A 19,654-nucleotide genomic window follows, 5' to 3' on the forward strand; every position below is an offset into this window, starting at 1 on the left:
AGACTGTGATCAGCCAAGTTCAAAATCTCCAACTCATTCTGCATGACATTCATACAAAAGGCATATCTCTTAATGAATCCTTCCAAGTTGCTACCTTAATTGGAAAATTACCACAAGGCTGGAAGAAATTCAAGAACTGCCTCAAACACAAGCGTAAAGAAATGACTTTGGAAGAATTGATTGTGCGTTTGAGAATTAAGGAGGACAACCGCAATTCCGAGAAACAGGCTAGTAAGCATCCAATGGAATCTAAGGCAAATGTGGTGAAACATGCTCCAAAAGTAAAGAAACAAAAGTATTCTGGAAAAAGTTTCTCACAAGGCTCTAAAGGAGAGGAAACTAAGAAGTAAAAGTTCAATAGCAAATGTTACATCTGTGACAAAGAGGGACATCAGGCCAAAAATTGTCGAAACAAGCGCAAAGGCAAAGAAAGATCAAACAAGAAGCCTACTCAAGCCAATATGAGCGAAGTGGACAAAATGTCCAATGTCGTAGATGACATAAATCTTTCTGCAGTTGTTTCCGAGACAAATCTTGCCGGAAATCCTAAAGAATAGTGGGTGGACACTGGTGCTACTCGCCACATCTGTGCCGCCAAAAAAATGTTCACATCTTATTCTGTAGTGGACAACGGCGAATAACTTTTCATGGGCAACTTCTCGACTTCTAAAGTTGAAGGACAATGAAAGATTATTCTAAAAATGACATCTAGCAAGAAACTCACTTTCAACAATGTGTTGCATGTACTAGACATTCGTAAGAATCTAGTCTCCAGATCTATGTTTAGTAAAAATGGGTTTAGACTAGTGTTTGAGAGTAATAAATTTGTATTTACTAAGAATAGGATATATGTAGGAAAATGTTACATGTCTGATAGCATTTTCAAAATAAATATAATAACTATGGTACCCTCTGTTATTAATAAAAATACATCTTCTTCTTACTTGCTTGAGTCTTCAAATTTGTGGCATGATAAACTAAGACATGTTAATTATGAATCTTTGCGTAAATTAATTAATATGAAATGCTTACCTAAATTTGACATTAATTTAAATCATAAATGTGAAATTTGTGTTGAGGCAAAATTAACTAAAATTCATTTTCATTCAATTAAACGAAGTACAGAGCCACTTGAACTGATTTATAGTGACATTTGTGATTTTAAATCAATTCAAATTAGAGGTAGGAAAAAATATTTTATCACTTTCATAGATGACTATACTAGATATAGTTATGTTTATTTAATTCGAACCAGTGATAAAACTTTAAAAACTTTCATTCAATATAAGAATGAAGTTGAAAATCAACTTGGTAAGCAAATTAAAAAACTAAGAAGTGATAGAGGTGATGAATATGAATCATCTTTTGGTGAATTTTGTAAAGAGCGTGGAACAATTCATCAAACCACCGCTCTTTACTTACCTCAGCAAAATGGAATTGTTGAAAGGAAAAATAAGACTTTAAAAGAAATGATGAATGTTAGGTTAATAAGTTCTGGATTATTTCAAAACTTATGGAGGGGAGCAATACTTTCTGCTAATTATATTTTAAATAAAATATCCTGAAAGAAAGTGAATCAAACACCTATTGAAATATGGCATAGGGGAGTACCATCTTACAAATACTTAAAAGTGTGGGGGTGTTTGGCTAAAGTGGCTATTCCTAGTCCTAAAAAGACTAAGATAGGTCTTAAAATTATTGATTGCATATTCATTGGTTATGCCATGAATAGTAGTGCATATCGGTTTTTGATTCATAAATCAAAACATTCTGAAATGCATGTAAATACCATTATTGAATCTCGGAATGCATCTTTCTTTGAACATATATTTCCAAATAAGACTGGACAAGAGACTAGTATTAACAAAAGGTCTTATGATGCTATTACTAGTCATGATCAAGAATAATATCAAGTACATGAGCAAGAGATAGATCAAAATAAGGAAGAGGAACCTAGGCGTAGTAAACGTGCTAGAATCTCAAAATCTTTTGGTCTAAATTTTCTAACTTTGTTGTTAAAAAATGAGCCTTTAACTTTCAAAAAAGCTATGTCCAATCCTAAGGCTTCTTTATGGAAAGAGGCTGTAAATAATGAAGTTGAATTCATCTTAAAAAATCACACTTGGGAATTGGTAGATCTGCCACCAAGTTGTAAACCTCTTATGTACAAGTGGATTTTTAAAAGAAAAATGAAAGCAGATAGATCAATTGACAAATACAAGAGTAGTCAAAAGATATAGACAAAAAGAAAGTCTTGACTACTTTGACACATACTCACCAGTTACTAGGATAACATCCATTAAAATGCTAACTGTTATTGTAACTTTGTACAATCTAGAAATTCATCAAATGGATGTGAAAATAGCTTTCTTAAATGGTGAGTTAAATGGAGAAATTTACATAGAATAACCTGAAGGATTTTCTGTTCTAGGAAAAGAAAAGAAAGTGTGCAAATTGGTTAAATCATTATATGGTTTAAAACAAGCGTCAAAGCAATGGCATCAGAAATTTGACAAGGTAATGATATTAAATGAATTTAAAATTAATGAATGTGACAAATATGTTTATATAAAAACACAAACAATGGTTATATTATGGTATGTTTTTATGTGGATGATATGCTCATTATAGGTGGTAATAATGACATGATTAAAATAACCAAGAAAATGTTAAATAAACATTTTGACATGAAAAACGTGGGAATTGCTAATGTAATACTTGGTATGAAAATTATCAAAACATCAGAAAGTTATGCTTTGTCACAAGCACATTACATTGAGAAAATACTTGACAAATTTAGCAAAGATGATGATCATCTTGTTAGAACACCTGTGGATGTTAATTTGTTTCTTTCTAAGAATGTATAGAAAAGTATTTCTCAATTAAAATATGCCCAAATTATTAGAATCTTAATGTACTTAATGAACTACACTCGCCCAGATATAGCCTATGCAGTAAGTAAATTAAGCAGATATACGAATAATCCAGGAGTAGAATACATGAAAACTATTACAAAGGTTCTACGATACCTCAGATATATTCATAATATTGGACTAAATTATACTAGATATCCAGCAGTACTTGAAAGATACTGTGATGCAAACTAGATATTGGATATTATAAACTCAAAATCCACCAGTGGGTATATCTTTACTCTTGATGAAGCGGCTGTATCTTGAAAAACTTCCAAACAAACTTGCATTGCTAGATTTACTATAGAATCAGAATTTATAGCTTAAGATAAAGCTAGAAAATAAGTAGAATGGCTTCGCCACTTCCTTAAAGATATTCCAATATGACCAAAACTGATGTCTGCTATTTGCATACATTATGATAGCCAATCGGCAATTGGTAGAGCACAAAGTCATATATACTACAGTAAGTCGTGACACATTCGTCGTCGACATAACACCGTGAGACAACTACTCTCTAATGGAATTATTTCATTTGAATATGTGAAATCTAAAGATAACATAGCGGATCCACTAACCAAAGAGTTAGCAAGAGAGTTAATTAAGAATTCATCGAGGGGAATGGGACTTAAGCCTATTAAATAAGAGTTGTCATAACGGCAACCCAACCTAATTGATTGGAGATCCCAAGATCTGAGTTCAAAATGACAAGCGAGTTGTGTATAACTCACAAGGATCACTGAGGAGTCAAACTCCTATCCATTTCTATGATGAAATAGTGATGTCTGCATCCTTTTAATGATTCTTATATCTAGGAATATCTAGTGAAGTATGACAGGATACTCTTCATAAGAATCACCTATATGAGTATGAACTGGGCCAATTTTATGAGATTTGTGAAGGACTACAATTCTCTAGAGCACTCATGAAAGACCAGGTTGTTCAGGGTCAAAATGAACACAATAGTGAAAACTAAACTATGTCTGATAATATGCTGTGTGAGTTCTATTATCTTAGTTTACATAAATGGATGAACAGTTCAAGACATCATGTTCGCTGGTTAACTAGTAAATCCGATAATGTCTCACAAGGGAAGGTTCAAAGCCAAAAGCTACATGTCTTTTGCAGAATATCTCTGATTTCTATACTCTTTATAATTAGATTATGTTGTTGCATTTTCTCTCCGTCAAATTCCATTCATGTGGGGATTGTTGGAATTATGATTTTTCATAGACTTATTTTTGGGCCAACTTTGAGCCCAAATTTGAGTGGGGCCCACACGTCTTTTGGGGTGGGTCTAAAGAGGCGACGTATTCTTTGCCACATGGCAAGTCATACGGTGCAAACAGTTCGTCAAAACCATTTATAAGTGAATGGGAAGTTAATGTCATTTTTGGGTTTGTGGAATATGAAATTGAAGAGTCAAAGTGGGTTTCCTTTAAATGGTTGTCCCACATTGAAACTTTAAGAGAGTTTGTATGTATTTATAAGCTTTAGGTAGACACACTTGGGTTGGACCCCAAGGGGAATCCCAAATTTGTAGAAAGGAGGAGTTATGGACAAAGTAGGTTTTGGCAAAAAACCACCACACGCGCACCGCCACCGTCCGACCGGCCGAGCCGTGCCGATTGTGGGTTATGGTCGGGTCAGTCCTAATATTAATTTTTTAGACAAAATTTATTTGAATTTTTTCCAAAAATTCTTGCAGAAAAATTATTTTTCTTAAACAAAATTAATTCAAATTTTGCGCCAAATTTGAATTCAAAATTTCTGTCCAAACAGTGCCTTTTCCAATCCAACAGGTTCACACAGTTTGTTCAAACTGTTTTAACAGTTTGCACCGAACAGGTTCAAGTTTTGTCCCAGACAAATTCAAACCTGTTTCAACAAGTTCAATTCAAATTCAGACCTGTTCAGTTTGATTTCATACTTGTTCAGCCTTTCCCAACAATCACCAGTTTGCCTATAAATTCATATTCATTCCAGCAGATTTTCACATCCAGAAAATAATTCTCTTCCCGTTTTTGCTCTTTGTTTGCATTATTCTTCATACTAGTTCTTAGGAAAAAGTTTGAGAGTATAGAACACAAGTTTTGGTTCGCCGTACAAATTGTTTAGAGTGCTACTACAATCTGTGTTGATCATTGTATCCTAGGTGATAGACGTCATTTATCCGTAAGCACCAAGGCGGGGTGAATCTGTCTTAAGGACAAAGTGTCATACATTCGACTTGATCAATTTTGTACTAATTCATTTCGGTAAATAAATTCTGTAAGTAATTTATTTTTATTTGTTTGATTTGGTTTCAAGTTATTTATTTTACATAGAAAATTGTTCCAACATCCAATTCCTCTAACATTAAAATAGTAACAAATAGTCAAAACAACTTAGATAATGTTAAGTTAGAAAATAACCCACAATGCCAAATTATCAAAATACTAAGATCATAAAAAATAAATAAATAAATAAACTAATATCAACTCTAAATTCCAAAAAACAAAAGAAATCCGAAAGACATGTCTTACAATCATAATTATTTCTTGTCACCACCGTAATCCCAACTAATCTTGTAAAGGAAGTTCGGCTACACTCAAACAGAATGCATCTGAGATATCAAGAGACAAAACGGGTCAATATACAAGTATACTAGTATGAGTACAAGATTTGACACTCACGTGTCCACCAGACACAAACAAAAGTATATTTAATTCTGGTTATGAGACAAGACAAGTAGTTCCACCCACATCGAGACGAAGGAGTAGTTTCCTGAGATGCGGTGGCATTTGGTTTCTTACCCGTATACAACTATATATAAATTGAGTATATAAAAAAAATAATAAAATAAAAATAATATGGTGAATCAGTCCTGCATAAAAAGTTAGTAAGACCCATCATTATGCAAAAAAATAAAGTTAGTATAATTTAACTATAAGTGAATTACTGAAGATATATAAAAAAAAATGCACCGTTTCATGCTTAAATCATTTGAAATGACCAAAACTCAAAGAATAAAAGTTGTACAGAATCAAATTTCCTAAAAGACAAATTGAACGACTTTTGTAGAAACTGAACAAGTTGAGAGAAAAACTTGATAGAAGAACCTAGACGGAATTTGACCGAAAAATCTAAAGCTGAAAATAAAAAGAAACTACCCTAAGATAATTTTTTTCCAAAAAGTTTAAAACACAAAAAGTGTTTAAAATAATGTTTTACTTCAGTTTACACGAAATCAATAAAAATGAGCTCGTTTCGTAGATTAAAACAGCATCTAAAATCTACATTGCTAAAATGAATAAAAACTATTGTAACCAAGATCATCCGATTACAAGTTCTAATCAATCTTTTTAGTAAAAAGTTAGAATATAAAAGTTGTCTATAATTACGTATACATGTCTTTGCCAAATTTCATAATTTATCAAGATTGTTTATTATTTTTCGAGATATACAAATCAAAACAATTCAAACTATACCAATAAGTTCATATTTAATTCTTTGTACCTTAACTCCACTTCGACCTTTCACTTCCGGCCTACACATATATTTCATGTGCTTCCCATATACCTAACACCGCTCCAAAACCAAACTTGTGCGGGAATATCGTCCCGAATTTAACCCACACTCCCAGGACAGTTAGCATATACGTACGCCACTCCTAAGAACGAGGCAATAATATATATATATATATATATACACGCAACTCATCATCTACTTATAAGAACAAACATAACAATACCGAGTCTAAGGCATTCCAATAAATCTCATAATTCTCATCTTTTTTTTATACACTTTTTCTCACCAGTACTCAACTAGAACAACAATCCATGAAATCATGGTAAAGTATTCGGAATTTATCTATGAATTTCTAGTTTATTTTAATTTTATATATCCATGAGTGTAATTATATCTATAAAATAAATAAATATATATATATATATAAACCCTAAACCTTGCATACACAACTAACCAAAATAATTAAAATTAATCCATCATCTTCATATAAATACAATATCAAACCAACATTAACTAAATAAATAATAACAACAAAATAAACATAAATCAAGAAAAGTGGATCTTACACTCACAATTATTTTTTAAAAATCAAGAAAATACATAAAACACTAATGAAGCCTTCAAAATAAAACTCTAATCCTTTCTTTCTCCCTCTTCTCTCTCTCTCAACTGCACTCTCTAGTTTTCTTTGATGATCACAAAGTCTCTCTCTCGGCTTCTCTGATGGTTAATCACAGAGTCTCTCTCTCAGCTTTCCTTTTCTTTTCTTTTTTTTTATTTTTTATTTTTTTTTTCTCTTTTCTTTGCCTCTTAAGATTATAACCTAACCACTATTATATACCCTAATTTCCTATTATCATCCTAACACCTTTAATATATATAAGATGAATTATATAATATTTTTTATATATATAAAATATATAAAAATATATAAATATACGGATTAATTATATATAATTAAATATCATATTAAATTTTCATATATTTACACAATTAATAAAGTCAAAAAAAATAAGATAAAGTAATAATAATAATAATAATAATAATAATAATAATAATAATAATAAATAATGACTTAAGAAAAATTAGGGTCGCTATCTTTAGATGGCTTATGATTTGGTTCAAAGAAATGAATGACTTTTTTTTGCTTCTTTTTGAATGACTGTAACTTCATTTTTTTTTTAACCTTTGGATGACTGTAACTTAGATATACAATGTTTTATTTGTGTTTTATGTGCAACTTAGATGACTTGTCTCCACTAGATGCACAATGTTTTGGGTGATATTGAATTATACCCATTGGAACCAATAAAGACCAATTGAATTGCCCAAGTTGTTTTTGCATTGCCCACAGGAACCAATAAAACCACTAGATGCACATAGATGTGAATATTGCATTGCCTAGGTTGTTTTTTAGGAAGTGCACAATTGAATTATGTTGAAAATTGAATTACGCCCAGGTTATTTTTTTGAGGAAGTACACAATTAAATTATGTTAAAAATTTATAAAATTTTAAACTGTCAAACCGATTCGTATCCATCTACTAATCCGCATCTGCCGGATTGGAATATCAAATATAGAACAAGGGTATATCAAGAACAGAACAGACATACCATAGGGCTCAAACAACACTCCTCTTTCAAAAAAAAAAAAAAAAAAGAACAATAATTACAATGACAGAATTCAAGAATAGGCTGTAACTGATCTCTAAGGTCCCCAACCTATTTCCTGGTTTGAAGACGATTGTAACTTAATCCCCGAGATTCACTGACCATCTTATATGAAGATTTTACAAAAAAAATGAAAGAAAGAAAAGTTCGTTAAAAAATAAAATTCATATTCTGAAATATTCTTCCTAAAGCGATATCAGCGCAACTACGAAAGCAAGCAAAATGCAGAGCAAACTCATACATTTCCCAAGGTTTTTTAACCAGCAAATTGTTAAAGAAATGAGAACAGATTAACCAAACAATATGAAGAAAGCTCGTCTTTATTTATGAAAGATGGCGAACCATCATAGGCAACAACCCCACATTTAAGACACATCCTTAATCAAGGCTGCTTAATTGTCAACTATTGAAAGGGGTAAAACAAATCCATTATTTGTTTTCAAAGAAAACCCACAAATCATTGTTTAGCACACTCAATATAGCTCAGGAAATAAGTTAAGAACGAGCATAACGTACACAGATACGCCGCTGGATCGGGCTCCTACAGGATGGGCAGTCCTTCATTCCCTGCTTCTCATGGAGCTCATTGCACGTCATGCAGACCACTTGATGAGCACACGGTAGAAAAACCACGGACATCTCCTCTGAAAGGCACATCACGCACTCTCGTTCACGTTTCACGCCGCCGGTTCCAGAATATTCTGGGAATTTTGTCACTATTCCAGAGATACAAAGCATTTGGGACTCTTTGGGAGTTGGGGAATTTGTAATGTCGGTCAGTCGGCTAGCATAGCTTCCATCAATGCCTCTTCTTAGAGCAGCTATTTTCGAGGAGTCGGTCTTCAATCTCAATTGGGAGATTTCAATCTCAAGCTTCTTGATATCGTCTTTGTACTTTTGCAGATTGGTTTCTGCTTTCAATTTGATCATATCCTCTTCCGATTTAGCTGAAGCTTCGATCTGTTCTCTTTCCTTTTTTATTGAATTGGCCTGGGAAAGTAGTTCTTCCTTTGCTTTTTCTTCTTGTTTCCATCTAGCCTGTGATATGTGGACCTTTTCAATGAGAAACCACTCTGTAAAAAGCCCCAAAACTATAGGGCTCGGAAGAGCACTTACCGGACAGTGGGAAGCTGTATATTTTTGCAAAGCTTTCACAATGTGCATACCAAAACAACACTATTCACCCTACTTTTTGTTTATGTAGATCTTCATTTACATTCTCCCTTCAAACATTTAGAAAAAAATCAAAAACAAACTGATGGGGAAAATGTATGAAGATTTTATTTCCTATTTTATAATTTTATACTATTAGTATTTCATTTACTTGCTTTTAAACTTTAATTATAGTTTAATTAGGAATTTTATTAATATTCGGTATCCTATTTTATTAGGATTTTAGTTTCCTATTTTGACTTGGGTTTTTAGCCTATAAATAGTAGATATTTGAATTGTGATATTCAGCTTTAGATTAATAATATTGATGATTGTTAGGGCTGTGGCCGTTGTGTTAGGGTGGTGGTGGCCCTTGTTTTTTTCCCACTCTCTTCTTTGCTCTTCTCTAACCCTACAGTGTGCTACGTCACAAAGTAGTTTAAAAAAATGCATTGAAATGTATTGTGATACAAAAGAAAACTTGTTTACAAGTGAAGACCAAAAGTATATCAAGTATATTGCATCAGCAAACCTAATCTAAACATACGGCAGGAGAAAAGTGATATTTATAGTATATTAGAAGGCAAGCCACTTTTCGACCTTCAAGGAGTTGGCCATATGAATTTTTTTATTCTCCATCCAACACCTCAAGACCCAATAAAAACAAGTAGAAAAAAATTTTAGTCTTCAATAAAATAGATGAGAACCCCAAACAGTTCCCCCTTATTTGAAGGGCAAGACAAAACCAATCCCTTCCAGTGCCTTGTCTCCTAATTCTGAGATCTTATCATGAATATGTGCATATGCATGTCTGTCAAGAAAGTAACTTATATAGGATAAAAACAAATAAATACACATAAATATCAGGTATTGTAGTTCAGATGATTCTCAGTTACTAGCCTACTCAATGCTTATATGCATAAACGGGTATTATTTTCTATATTCCCACAACTAACCAAAAACCCAAACTTTCACCAATAAAACAATTTAATACTGTCAAGAAAGTAACTTATATAGGAAACAGTACATAAATAGGCATAAATATCAGGTACTGTAGTTCAGATGATTCTCAGTTACTAGCCTACTCAATGCTTATATGCATAGATGGTAATTGTAATGTTCACTGAATGGTGCATTATTTCCTATGTTCGCACTATTTACCGAAAACCCAAACATTCCCACTTCAACTTCTCATTTTCAGTTCTAGTGCTCTGCACTTGCTCTAGTAACTAAGGCAAAGCCTCAAAAACTAACACAAAAAATTAGAGGGAGAAGGTGGAGGAAAGCAAATACAGTTTTGTTCCAACATGTTTCGGAGGAATAAGGTATACCACCCCCTCCTTTTTTCCTTGTCCTTCCTTCTGATTAGGTATCACCTTGGCTCTTATAATAAATAAAAAATTCATGGCATGTTTTTGTAAGCAAACATTCTCTAACGAGTTACTTCTCAGTCAGAACTCACAGTTACAGTGCGCATATCACATGCATGTGTACATATCAACTCAACTCGAAGAAACCTTATATCCCACTGCTATTGTTTTCAACATTTTTTGCTCTGTCTCAGGACCCACATCATGCATCATTCTTATAATGCCTCTCCAAGAACAGAAGCAGCATGCTTGTTATGTATGTACTAAAGCAATACAGAGATGAAGGACTACATAAATGTTGTTATAAAAAAATTAACCTAATCAGACCTTTTTCAGTGTCATAAATTTCTCCTCAGGAATGTTGCTACAATCTCTTCTGAATGTCTAAAGGATGAAACAGATCAGAATGTTTAAGAATTCCTTTCCAGTTAATATGTTGGTACCAATCACTACGCACATGATTTAATGATGGGCTACTATCTTGAAAGTATGCCATGATTACTGTTAAGCTGTTTGAAACAAAAAATTGCAGACTCAATTCGATGGGTATCTTAAAATTCTTTGCAAGAAAAATAAATAAATAAATGTATATAAAATCTAGAATTTAACTCTGCATAAACATACCTCAAGTTTATCCCGTAGATATTTAGCTTGATCCTGTTCCTGTTGCAGCTGTGCCAACTTGCGTTTTTCAGCTACAATCTCTTCCTGAAACCATGTCTTTTGTTTCTCCCATGACTGGAACTTCATCAGTGTCCTTTTCTCCCTCTTTGACACCTCCTGACAGCTTGCAGCCGACTCAGAAGCTCGTAATTTAGCAGCCTCCATCTCTTGCCTTAATGCAGCATTCTCTATTTCAAGTCTCCGTACAGCAGTGTTGGCTCGATCTACCTGTCCACTGGCTTTACATAAGGCATTCTCCATCTCAGAAAGCTTCTTCATGGTGCTTTCCTCCAAAGTTTGCTTCTCTTTCTTGAGCCGTTCCACCTCTTCTTTCTCTTGCCTTAATGTCTTAAGCTCGGCTTTGTCTTTGCCCAGCCTACGAGCAGCCTGCATAACCTTGTGATTGGCCCACTCAGTCCATTCTTGGAGCTGATTTTGCAGCTCCTGTACCCTCGGAAACAACTTCAAAATCATTTCATCTTTCTTGTCCTGTGGGACCCACTGCCCAAGGGACTTATCAAATGGTACCCCGGCATAGCTAGAACTATTAGCGTCCGCATTGCTGCTGATGGGTATTGGAGCAGCAATGTTTTTTGTAGGAAATGAAAGTGAAAGCTCAGTATCAGCAGCGGCTGATAAAGCAGGTGGGGTACTGACTGTTGGTAATGAAGATGGGATGTCGTTGGTTTTAGGTAAGGTAGAAATAGGATTAACTGTTTCCACATTGAATGCCACAGAGGAAGGAAGCCCGACATTTGTCGATAAAGATAGATTATGGGTTCCATTGTCTTGAGGCACATCAACTCCAATTGTCTTACTTATTTTCAAGGAGGCGTTTTTAACATTAACACTTGTAGAATCTGACAGAGATTTTAGTTTCTTATCCAAAATTAAACCACCGAAACTACTGAGTTTTCCAACTCGAGAAGACCCTTTAGAACCATATGTACGATAGCTTTTCTCTAGATGAAGTGACTTCTGTCGGAGTATATATTCTCTCTTAGTAATACCGGAAATCTTTCTACTTCCCACAAACTTTTCTTCATGGGCATGAGATTGGGTTGTTCCTACAACACCAACGGATTTATCCACACCATCCGATGTGGAAATTGGAGAATCTTTCTCCGGGATAACTCCATTCACAACAAAAGAATTTTTTGGTTTTACAAAGTTTGGAATCCCCGAGACCGTGGATGTCTCAGATTGAGAACTATGAGCAAAAGGAATTGAAGCCATGGAGGCTGTCTCGCATTTACAAGTATGAGAACAAGCAATCGAAGGACTTGGTTTACAAGGATTGGGAAGATTGAGTTCAAAACTTCTGGCCTCAGTTCTCAACTGGGGTTGGGCTGGAACAGAGTTACCCCCTTCGGGACACCCATCACCAACTAAACTACTTAAGGGATCACCATCCATTGCACAAGCATGCGACACGTTCATGTCACATATCAACAAGCACCACATTGCATCCCCAGTGCTGAAGAAAGGCCTAACCTCACGAAGAACACAAACCAACTCCGCCAAAATATACTTCTCCATCTGCTGCAAATCCTCAAAGTAGTGCTCCCTTGACCAATCAATCTCTTGGCCGTTTCTAAGAAATGCCAAAGTATTGTCTACTATATTCGAGACAGTGTCTTTACACCCGTAACAAAGGCCAGACCTCAAAACAGCCTTCGTAGCAATTTCTTCACTGTAACCATGAGCAACAATTTTTTTAATTGCACCCGTAAAAATTGTGTCCAAGTTGCTCAAAACAAGTTCTTCAAGCTGAGATTCCGTAAGATCACTCCAATCAGCATCATGGAACTCATCTGCTGCTTCTATTTCCTCTCTAGACCGGCTTGGACCCCCCTCAGTTGACCCTACTGCAGTAGACAATCCAAGGTCAAGTTTCAAAGCATCTGAATGATCTTGGCTAATGCTACACATGTCACACCCACTGGGATGTCCATGACTTGGGATGATTTCAAACTTCTCAGCCGAGAATTCATAACTCGAGCACTCACTCTGAGGCAAAGAGACAATCTTATTCGGATCGCCAATAGGAGGATCAGCCCGAAATTTTCTCTTATTCCGACTTCCTTTCTCTTGGACTGGCATAGCAGGCAAAAGTTGACTGGTACTACTACCGCTGGCCTTTGCAACCATTGAAGCCATTCTAAGCTGTACAAATCATCATATATTTCAATTCCTTCACAAAGTTTCATTGACTACTTAATGATCATACATGTATACAATTTACACAAATATAGAAGTGTAAAGAATACAACACAAAAACCCAATTGGCCCAATTGACTATAAATTTAAACCATCCAAATAAGGCAGAAAATTAATGTTTTCATTGTTGTGAAAATCAGAAACCAGCTATTGATAGTAAATGGAAATCAAGCAATGAACCTGATAATTGATCATCACATGCAACACTGACTTAGAAATCATACCTGTAGCTATCCAAGTACCGGAATCAATCAAAACTGATCAAGTTTTATGAATCAAAACACACGATTAATCATCCAGAAAATAAAAAAATAAAAAAACCCATTTACGAAAATTCAACAATCAATCGATTTACACGATACCCATTAAAGATTTCAATTAATCTGTATAGATACAAGCAATCAAAATCAACCCATAGATCAAGAAAAATATATGACATGAATTGAAGAATATATAAATTCAGTGTGTGTGTGTATATAAAAAGATCCCCCAATTGAAAGTGAAAAACTTCGAGAATTGTTTGAGAATTATTCGATCGAGACATACCCGATTGGAGATATAGTTGAAGCGATCAAAGGTTCGATTAATCTCCAAGCATTGAAGAGCTAAAGAGAAAATCCGGTAGTTCTATTCTTCAGAGAATTGGACGTCTCCCTCCCTCTCTCTCTCTCTCTCACTCTCTTGAATTTTTATTTTTTCCTTTGGGTCTTGCAAGACATTTTAACCAGGGTACTGTATATATATATATATACACGTGTGTGTGTGTTGTGGTTAACCATGGTTAAGATGATGGGACCAACAGACCTCTCTTTGTGTGAAGGGGTATAAAAGGAATTTCTGCTAATATTACACATTTTGGATTTTGAATAGCAAACTTGTGGAGGAAAATTTATTAATTATTTTCCATAATCAACTCTCCTATAAATGTTAACCAGACTGTAATATTATCAGTAATGCTATAGAGCCCGAATATAGGGGCTCGAATTTGGCTCGAAATTAGGGGGAAGAAGAAGGAGGATGAGGAGAAGGAGGAGAAGAAGAACTCGACTGGAGGGGCCAACAAAATCGGGCGGAGGCGGAGGTGGAGGTGGAGGTGGACGTGGAGGCAGAGGCAGAGGCGGATGCGGAGGCGGCGGCGGGCGGAGGCAGAGGTGGAAGCGGGGCTGCGATGCCGACAAGCGACGAGGGACGAGCTGCGAGATCGGCCGACGAGCTGCGAGATCGGCCGACGAGCTGGGACGCCGACGACCTGCGTTCTCGCTTTCGCCTCTGTGTTCTCTCTCTCGCCTTTGTTCAACTCAACGAAGAAGAAGAAAGAAAAAGAAGAAAATGAAGGGGAAAAAAAAAATCAAAATCCAAAACGACGTCGTTTTGGGTTTTGAGCCAAATTCGAGTCCCTAATTTCGAGCCCTCAAACATTATTCTAATACTATATGGCTTCGTTTAGAATGTGAGTTAGTTTTTTGACTTTTTAATTATTTTAGTTTAGGGTTAAAAAGTCTTATTTGTGATAGATTTTTTGCCTTTTTTGACTTTTGTAAGAGAAAAAATAAAATGATTATGATTTAGATGTGACATTTTGTCTTATTGAACAAAAAAAAGTCTATTTTATGTCTTTGTAACTATTTTAGCCAAAAAAAATCCAAAAACCTCATATACCAAACGAAGACTAGGTATGTTTGTTGTGATTAGCCATGGTTAGATGGGGACCAATAGTTCTCCCATCGTATAAGGGGGTATGGATGGAAATTATGGCTAAAATTGCATATTTTGGATTTTAAACAAATTTATTAATTATTTTTTATAATTATCATTTCTCAAATTAATTATTGATGAGTGAAAAAGCTAAATAAGGATTTAGATATCATTCATATAAATAATTAAAGAGTGCTGCTATTAGCACCTCAAGAATTATTTTGGACCCCTTAATTTTTAGTTTTTTTTTATTACAATATAATCTCAAATAAAATTACTAAAAATGACATTATTAATTTTAGGATACCCCATTTCACAATTAAACCCACATACCACTACATCATGAATTAAGGTTTATGAGAGCACTCACTTCCATCACCACCCATCCATCTTTTCCAAATCTCATATTCAAAACTTACTCACCCTCAAAACCTTAAAAACCCTTTTGCGGCAATATTCCAACAATAACGGTAACAACCATTTGATTACCCACACTTCTCGGGCAATGATAATGAGTGAAAGTTTTTTCGGTAACCACAACTCCATGAGAGGAGAGAAGTACGACAATAAAAGTTTAGAGAAAGTTCATATTTTTTATTGTAATAACCCTCACCACTGTTTACTGATAAGCCATTGATTACTGTTAAACTGAGGCTAAATATGTTAATTGACTGACTGACTGAAAACTGAAGCCGAATTGATTGAGTATATTAGTTAAATTGCAACTCTATCTGTTTGCCTACCAAATTATCTGTTCATGTCTTTGTGTTTAAACTGCTAATTGAAGGCCTTATCGGTGGCCGAATTTGAAATTGATTAGTGTTTTAAGATCAGTAGAATTAATGTGATTTTATGGTGTATTGAATTGAACATTGATTTGGTATGATTAAATTAGATTAAATTGTGTAATGTCATGAATTAGGCTAATTACCTTTTTGCCACCACTAGTGGGCCACTACCTAAGACTATACTTGACCCTTATTACCTTCAAACAAAACATTTCCTCAGCCAATTTCATTGTTGTTGCTGACTAGAGAGAGAGTATAGAGAGATAGCTTCATTTCATCTCAATTTGGCTTGAAGATTAAGGGAATTAAGGAGTAAATTGCAAAATTAAGTTTCCTTGCCTATAATTCAAGACTTAAGGTAGAAATTCATCTTCTCATTCTTGAGTTTAAATTGATTCTTGCATGATTTAGAGCAAAGTTGAAGACTAGAGCCAATTTATGGCTCAAATTGTTGTGTTGAAGCTTAATTGTTGCATGCATGTATATATATTGAAGTTATGAGGTTGTAGTTCGTAATTCCTCATATGCATGTCCATGTTTTGAGAGTAGACCATGATTTCATCTTGATTTTGTAAGAATAGGCTCAATAGAACAAGTGTTGGAAGCTTTGAATTGGTTAAATTCATGCATGTTTGCACGTTCTTCATATTCATGAAATTTAGTTTCAAATTGGGTTTAATTCCCTCACCTTTGGGCTTTGATTTTTACAATTGAGCTTTAAACCATATTAAACCTATGTATTTTGAAGTGTTTTCCAGGAAATGGGCCCAAAGGAATCGAATTTATTACATTTGAAGTTGAATTTGAGCTTGAGGTTCAAATCTGGGAATTTCAGATTTTGAACTCACGCTCGAGTGGGGTGACTGGCGCTCGACCGTGGAAATTGTGCTTCCAGCATTTTGTTCTGTTTTTAGGTCAGCTCGAGCGGGGTAATTTACGCTCGAGCAGGACATTGTGTGTTACACTCGAGCGGATGTCAAGCATCCAATCGAGCGTAATTTTCACACATCCAGCACTTTTGACTGTTTTGAAGAACGCTCGAGCGTCTAAGTCTGAGCTCGAGCGGAAACCTTTGTCTGCATGTCCGCTCGAGCGGAGTAATCGACGCTCGAGCGGGACTCCTGTTTTCTGAAAATGCTTTTAAAGTGCATCTTTGCATCCTTATTCATCCTAGGCATCTTTAGGCCTAGTTTAAGGCATCTTAATGAGGATATAGATGTAGAACCACACCGAGTCTAAGTAGGGACTAAGTCTTTGTTTCCCGTATGTGAACTTAGTGTGTGTTCATCCTGTAAACTGTGTAGGGTTGGCATCTGAGGACGCCCTCTAGCTTAACTGTATCCCAGAACTCTGTGAGTAACAACTGTGTAAAGATATGTTCAACTATGATTATCTTCTGAACAATTGAACTGTACTGTTTTCTGAAATGATACTATTACTAAATGAATGATGTCCTAATTATGAACTGTATTGTGGCATCCTTAGTAACTATTGTTACTGTTACTGTTACTGCTACTGTTACAGAGATCTCTGTCGGTTCCCATGTTAGAATCGTTACTGTTTACTGATATGATGGCCATCAATTGATTGTTCGGTCTGATAAGACCTACTGTACTGTTTTGCTACTGGATGTACCACATATGACTGTTATGACTGAATGACTGATATACTGAATCAATTGATTGTTTTCAATACTGAAAGGACATTCATTCTTAACCCCTTTACGCATTATGTTATTCACTGGGCTTTAGTTCACTGCTTATATATATATATATATATATATGTAGGTGTACAAGCATCAGACCGGAGCTAGGAGCGTGGGTTAGACTTCCCTTTTTGTCAAGCCAACCATTGTGCCTAACTGCGAGGTTCCGAGCCTGCCAAGCTATGGCTTAGGGGTGTTTTAATTTTCCCCGTCTGTCTCTGTATCTGTTTTGTATTATTGTATAGACTGTTAGCACTATACTGTACTGCCTTAATAGGGATTAAGTCCCTAACCTGGATGATTGTAAATGTTGTACAAACTGTCTTGCACTGATTATATATATGTATGAAAAGTCTTTTTGCATACAGACTGTCACAGCTCATTGGACATTGTTCATTTACTGTTTTGGCTTCCGCCATGCTCCTGTACTCTGTAATATTGTCTGACTGTTAAGCAGGCCTTCGGTAATCTCGGATTACTGGCCGGTTACGGTGCTAAACCCATAGGGGCGGGTTTGGGTCGTGACATTTATGGTGTTCTTAACTTAGAGAAGATTCACCTTATAAGGGTAAGTTTCTTAAAAAAATTGAAAGAATAATAAAATTTGTTATCATTTTTTTAGGATTGAACTCCCGAACATATGACCGAAATTCAGGAACATAGGCCTGAACATTATTTATTTGTTCGGGAACCGGTAACTGAACCTTTATTATTTGTTCGGGATCCGGTAACCAAACATTAATCACCGAAGAAAAGAATGAGGCGGTAGAAAGAGAGAGCGAGAGAGAGAGAGAGAGAGCAAGAACAGTAATCACACTTGACTCTTTTTCTTCTTTATGGGTTTTGCTAGGGTTTTTGGAAGAGAGGTTTTTTGGGATATGAGAGGTGTGCATTTAATTGAATGGATAAAATATTTTCATAAGAATAATTTTGGTATTATTTGGGAGGAGAAAATAATTTTAAGGGTTTCAAAATTTATAAGTATGGGTCAAAGAAATTAGGGGTCCAAAATAATAGATGGGGTTGTCATGACCCGAACCCGCCCCTATAGATTAAGGTCATAACTGGCCAGTAATCAAGGGATTACCTACGGCCTCGAATCAAATAAACATGTCTCGACAGAGTTAAGGGGCCAAAACGACAGCCAACTTAAAAACTTTGTCCATAGAGTTGTGCTTACATGGTAAAACAAAAATCATTCCAAAAGTATTTCATAATAACTCACACATACCTATAGAGTTAATCTATATCCAGGAACTTTCAGTCATACGGTCAGCCAAACAAAACATATATACAAAGGTGACTAAACGTTTTCGCCCACATAGCCAAGGTATATCAAAAGGGCAAAAACGAGTCTCGTGCGTGAGACACTAGGGTTGACTTCTCAAAACTTTGATAGTTCTCACATACTTCACTGAGATTTGGTTTGAACATCTCTTGGCTTACCTACATACACATGAATAAGAGTACGCGAAAGCCCAATGAATAATATCAAACAAAGAAGATACATGAATGAAGTTTGAAACATATATACATATATCAGACGGCCTTGGGCCCATTTATGATTTTATCTAGTACATTATACAGCTTCAAGCCCGAGCATATCAAACAGCCTCTGGCTCATTTCATTCATGTTCGACGGCCTTTGGCCCAATCATTCATGTTCAACAGCCTTTGGCCCAATCATTCATATCAAACGGCCTTTGGCCCAATTATTCACATCAAACGTATGTTAGTCCACAATTCAAATTAACAGACTTATGAACTCAAATAGGAGCAAGCAATTGGACAAATAACATACTTTAAAATATCTTTAGTAAGATATTATTCATTGTGTTTTGCTAATGGATTCGTCATTGTGCTCGACTGTCACGACCCAAACCCGCCCCTATGGGTTTAGTACCGTAACCGGCCAGTAATCCGAGATTACCGAAGGCCTGCTTAACAGTAATACAGTAAAACAGAGTA

General features: G+C 35.2%; 1 protein-coding gene across 1 annotated transcript; it reads right to left on the bottom strand.

Moving 5' to 3' along the window:
- Window positions 1-8,397: 8,397 nt before the first annotated feature.
- On the bottom strand, window positions 8,398-14,217 carry LOC114268475 (putative E3 ubiquitin-protein ligase RF298). The gene is made up of 3 exons (XM_082877414.1): window positions 14,045-14,217; window positions 11,240-13,444; window positions 8,398-9,131 (listed from the first exon to the last, which is right to left on the bottom strand). Exons 2-3 carry the CDS (start codon window positions 13,436-13,438, stop codon window positions 8,589-8,591), a joined length of 2,742 nt encoding a protein of 913 aa, XP_082733540.1. The 5' UTR covers window positions 13,439-13,444; window positions 14,045-14,217; the 3' UTR covers window positions 8,398-8,588.
- Window positions 14,218-19,654: the final 5,437 nt, after the last annotated feature.

Source organism: Camellia sinensis, chromosome 7 (genome assembly GCF_055761805.1).
Source record: "Camellia sinensis isolate YWXY chromosome 7, ASM5576180v1, whole genome shotgun sequence".
Lineage (NCBI taxonomy): Eukaryota > Viridiplantae > Streptophyta > Magnoliopsida > Ericales > Theaceae > Camellia > Camellia sinensis.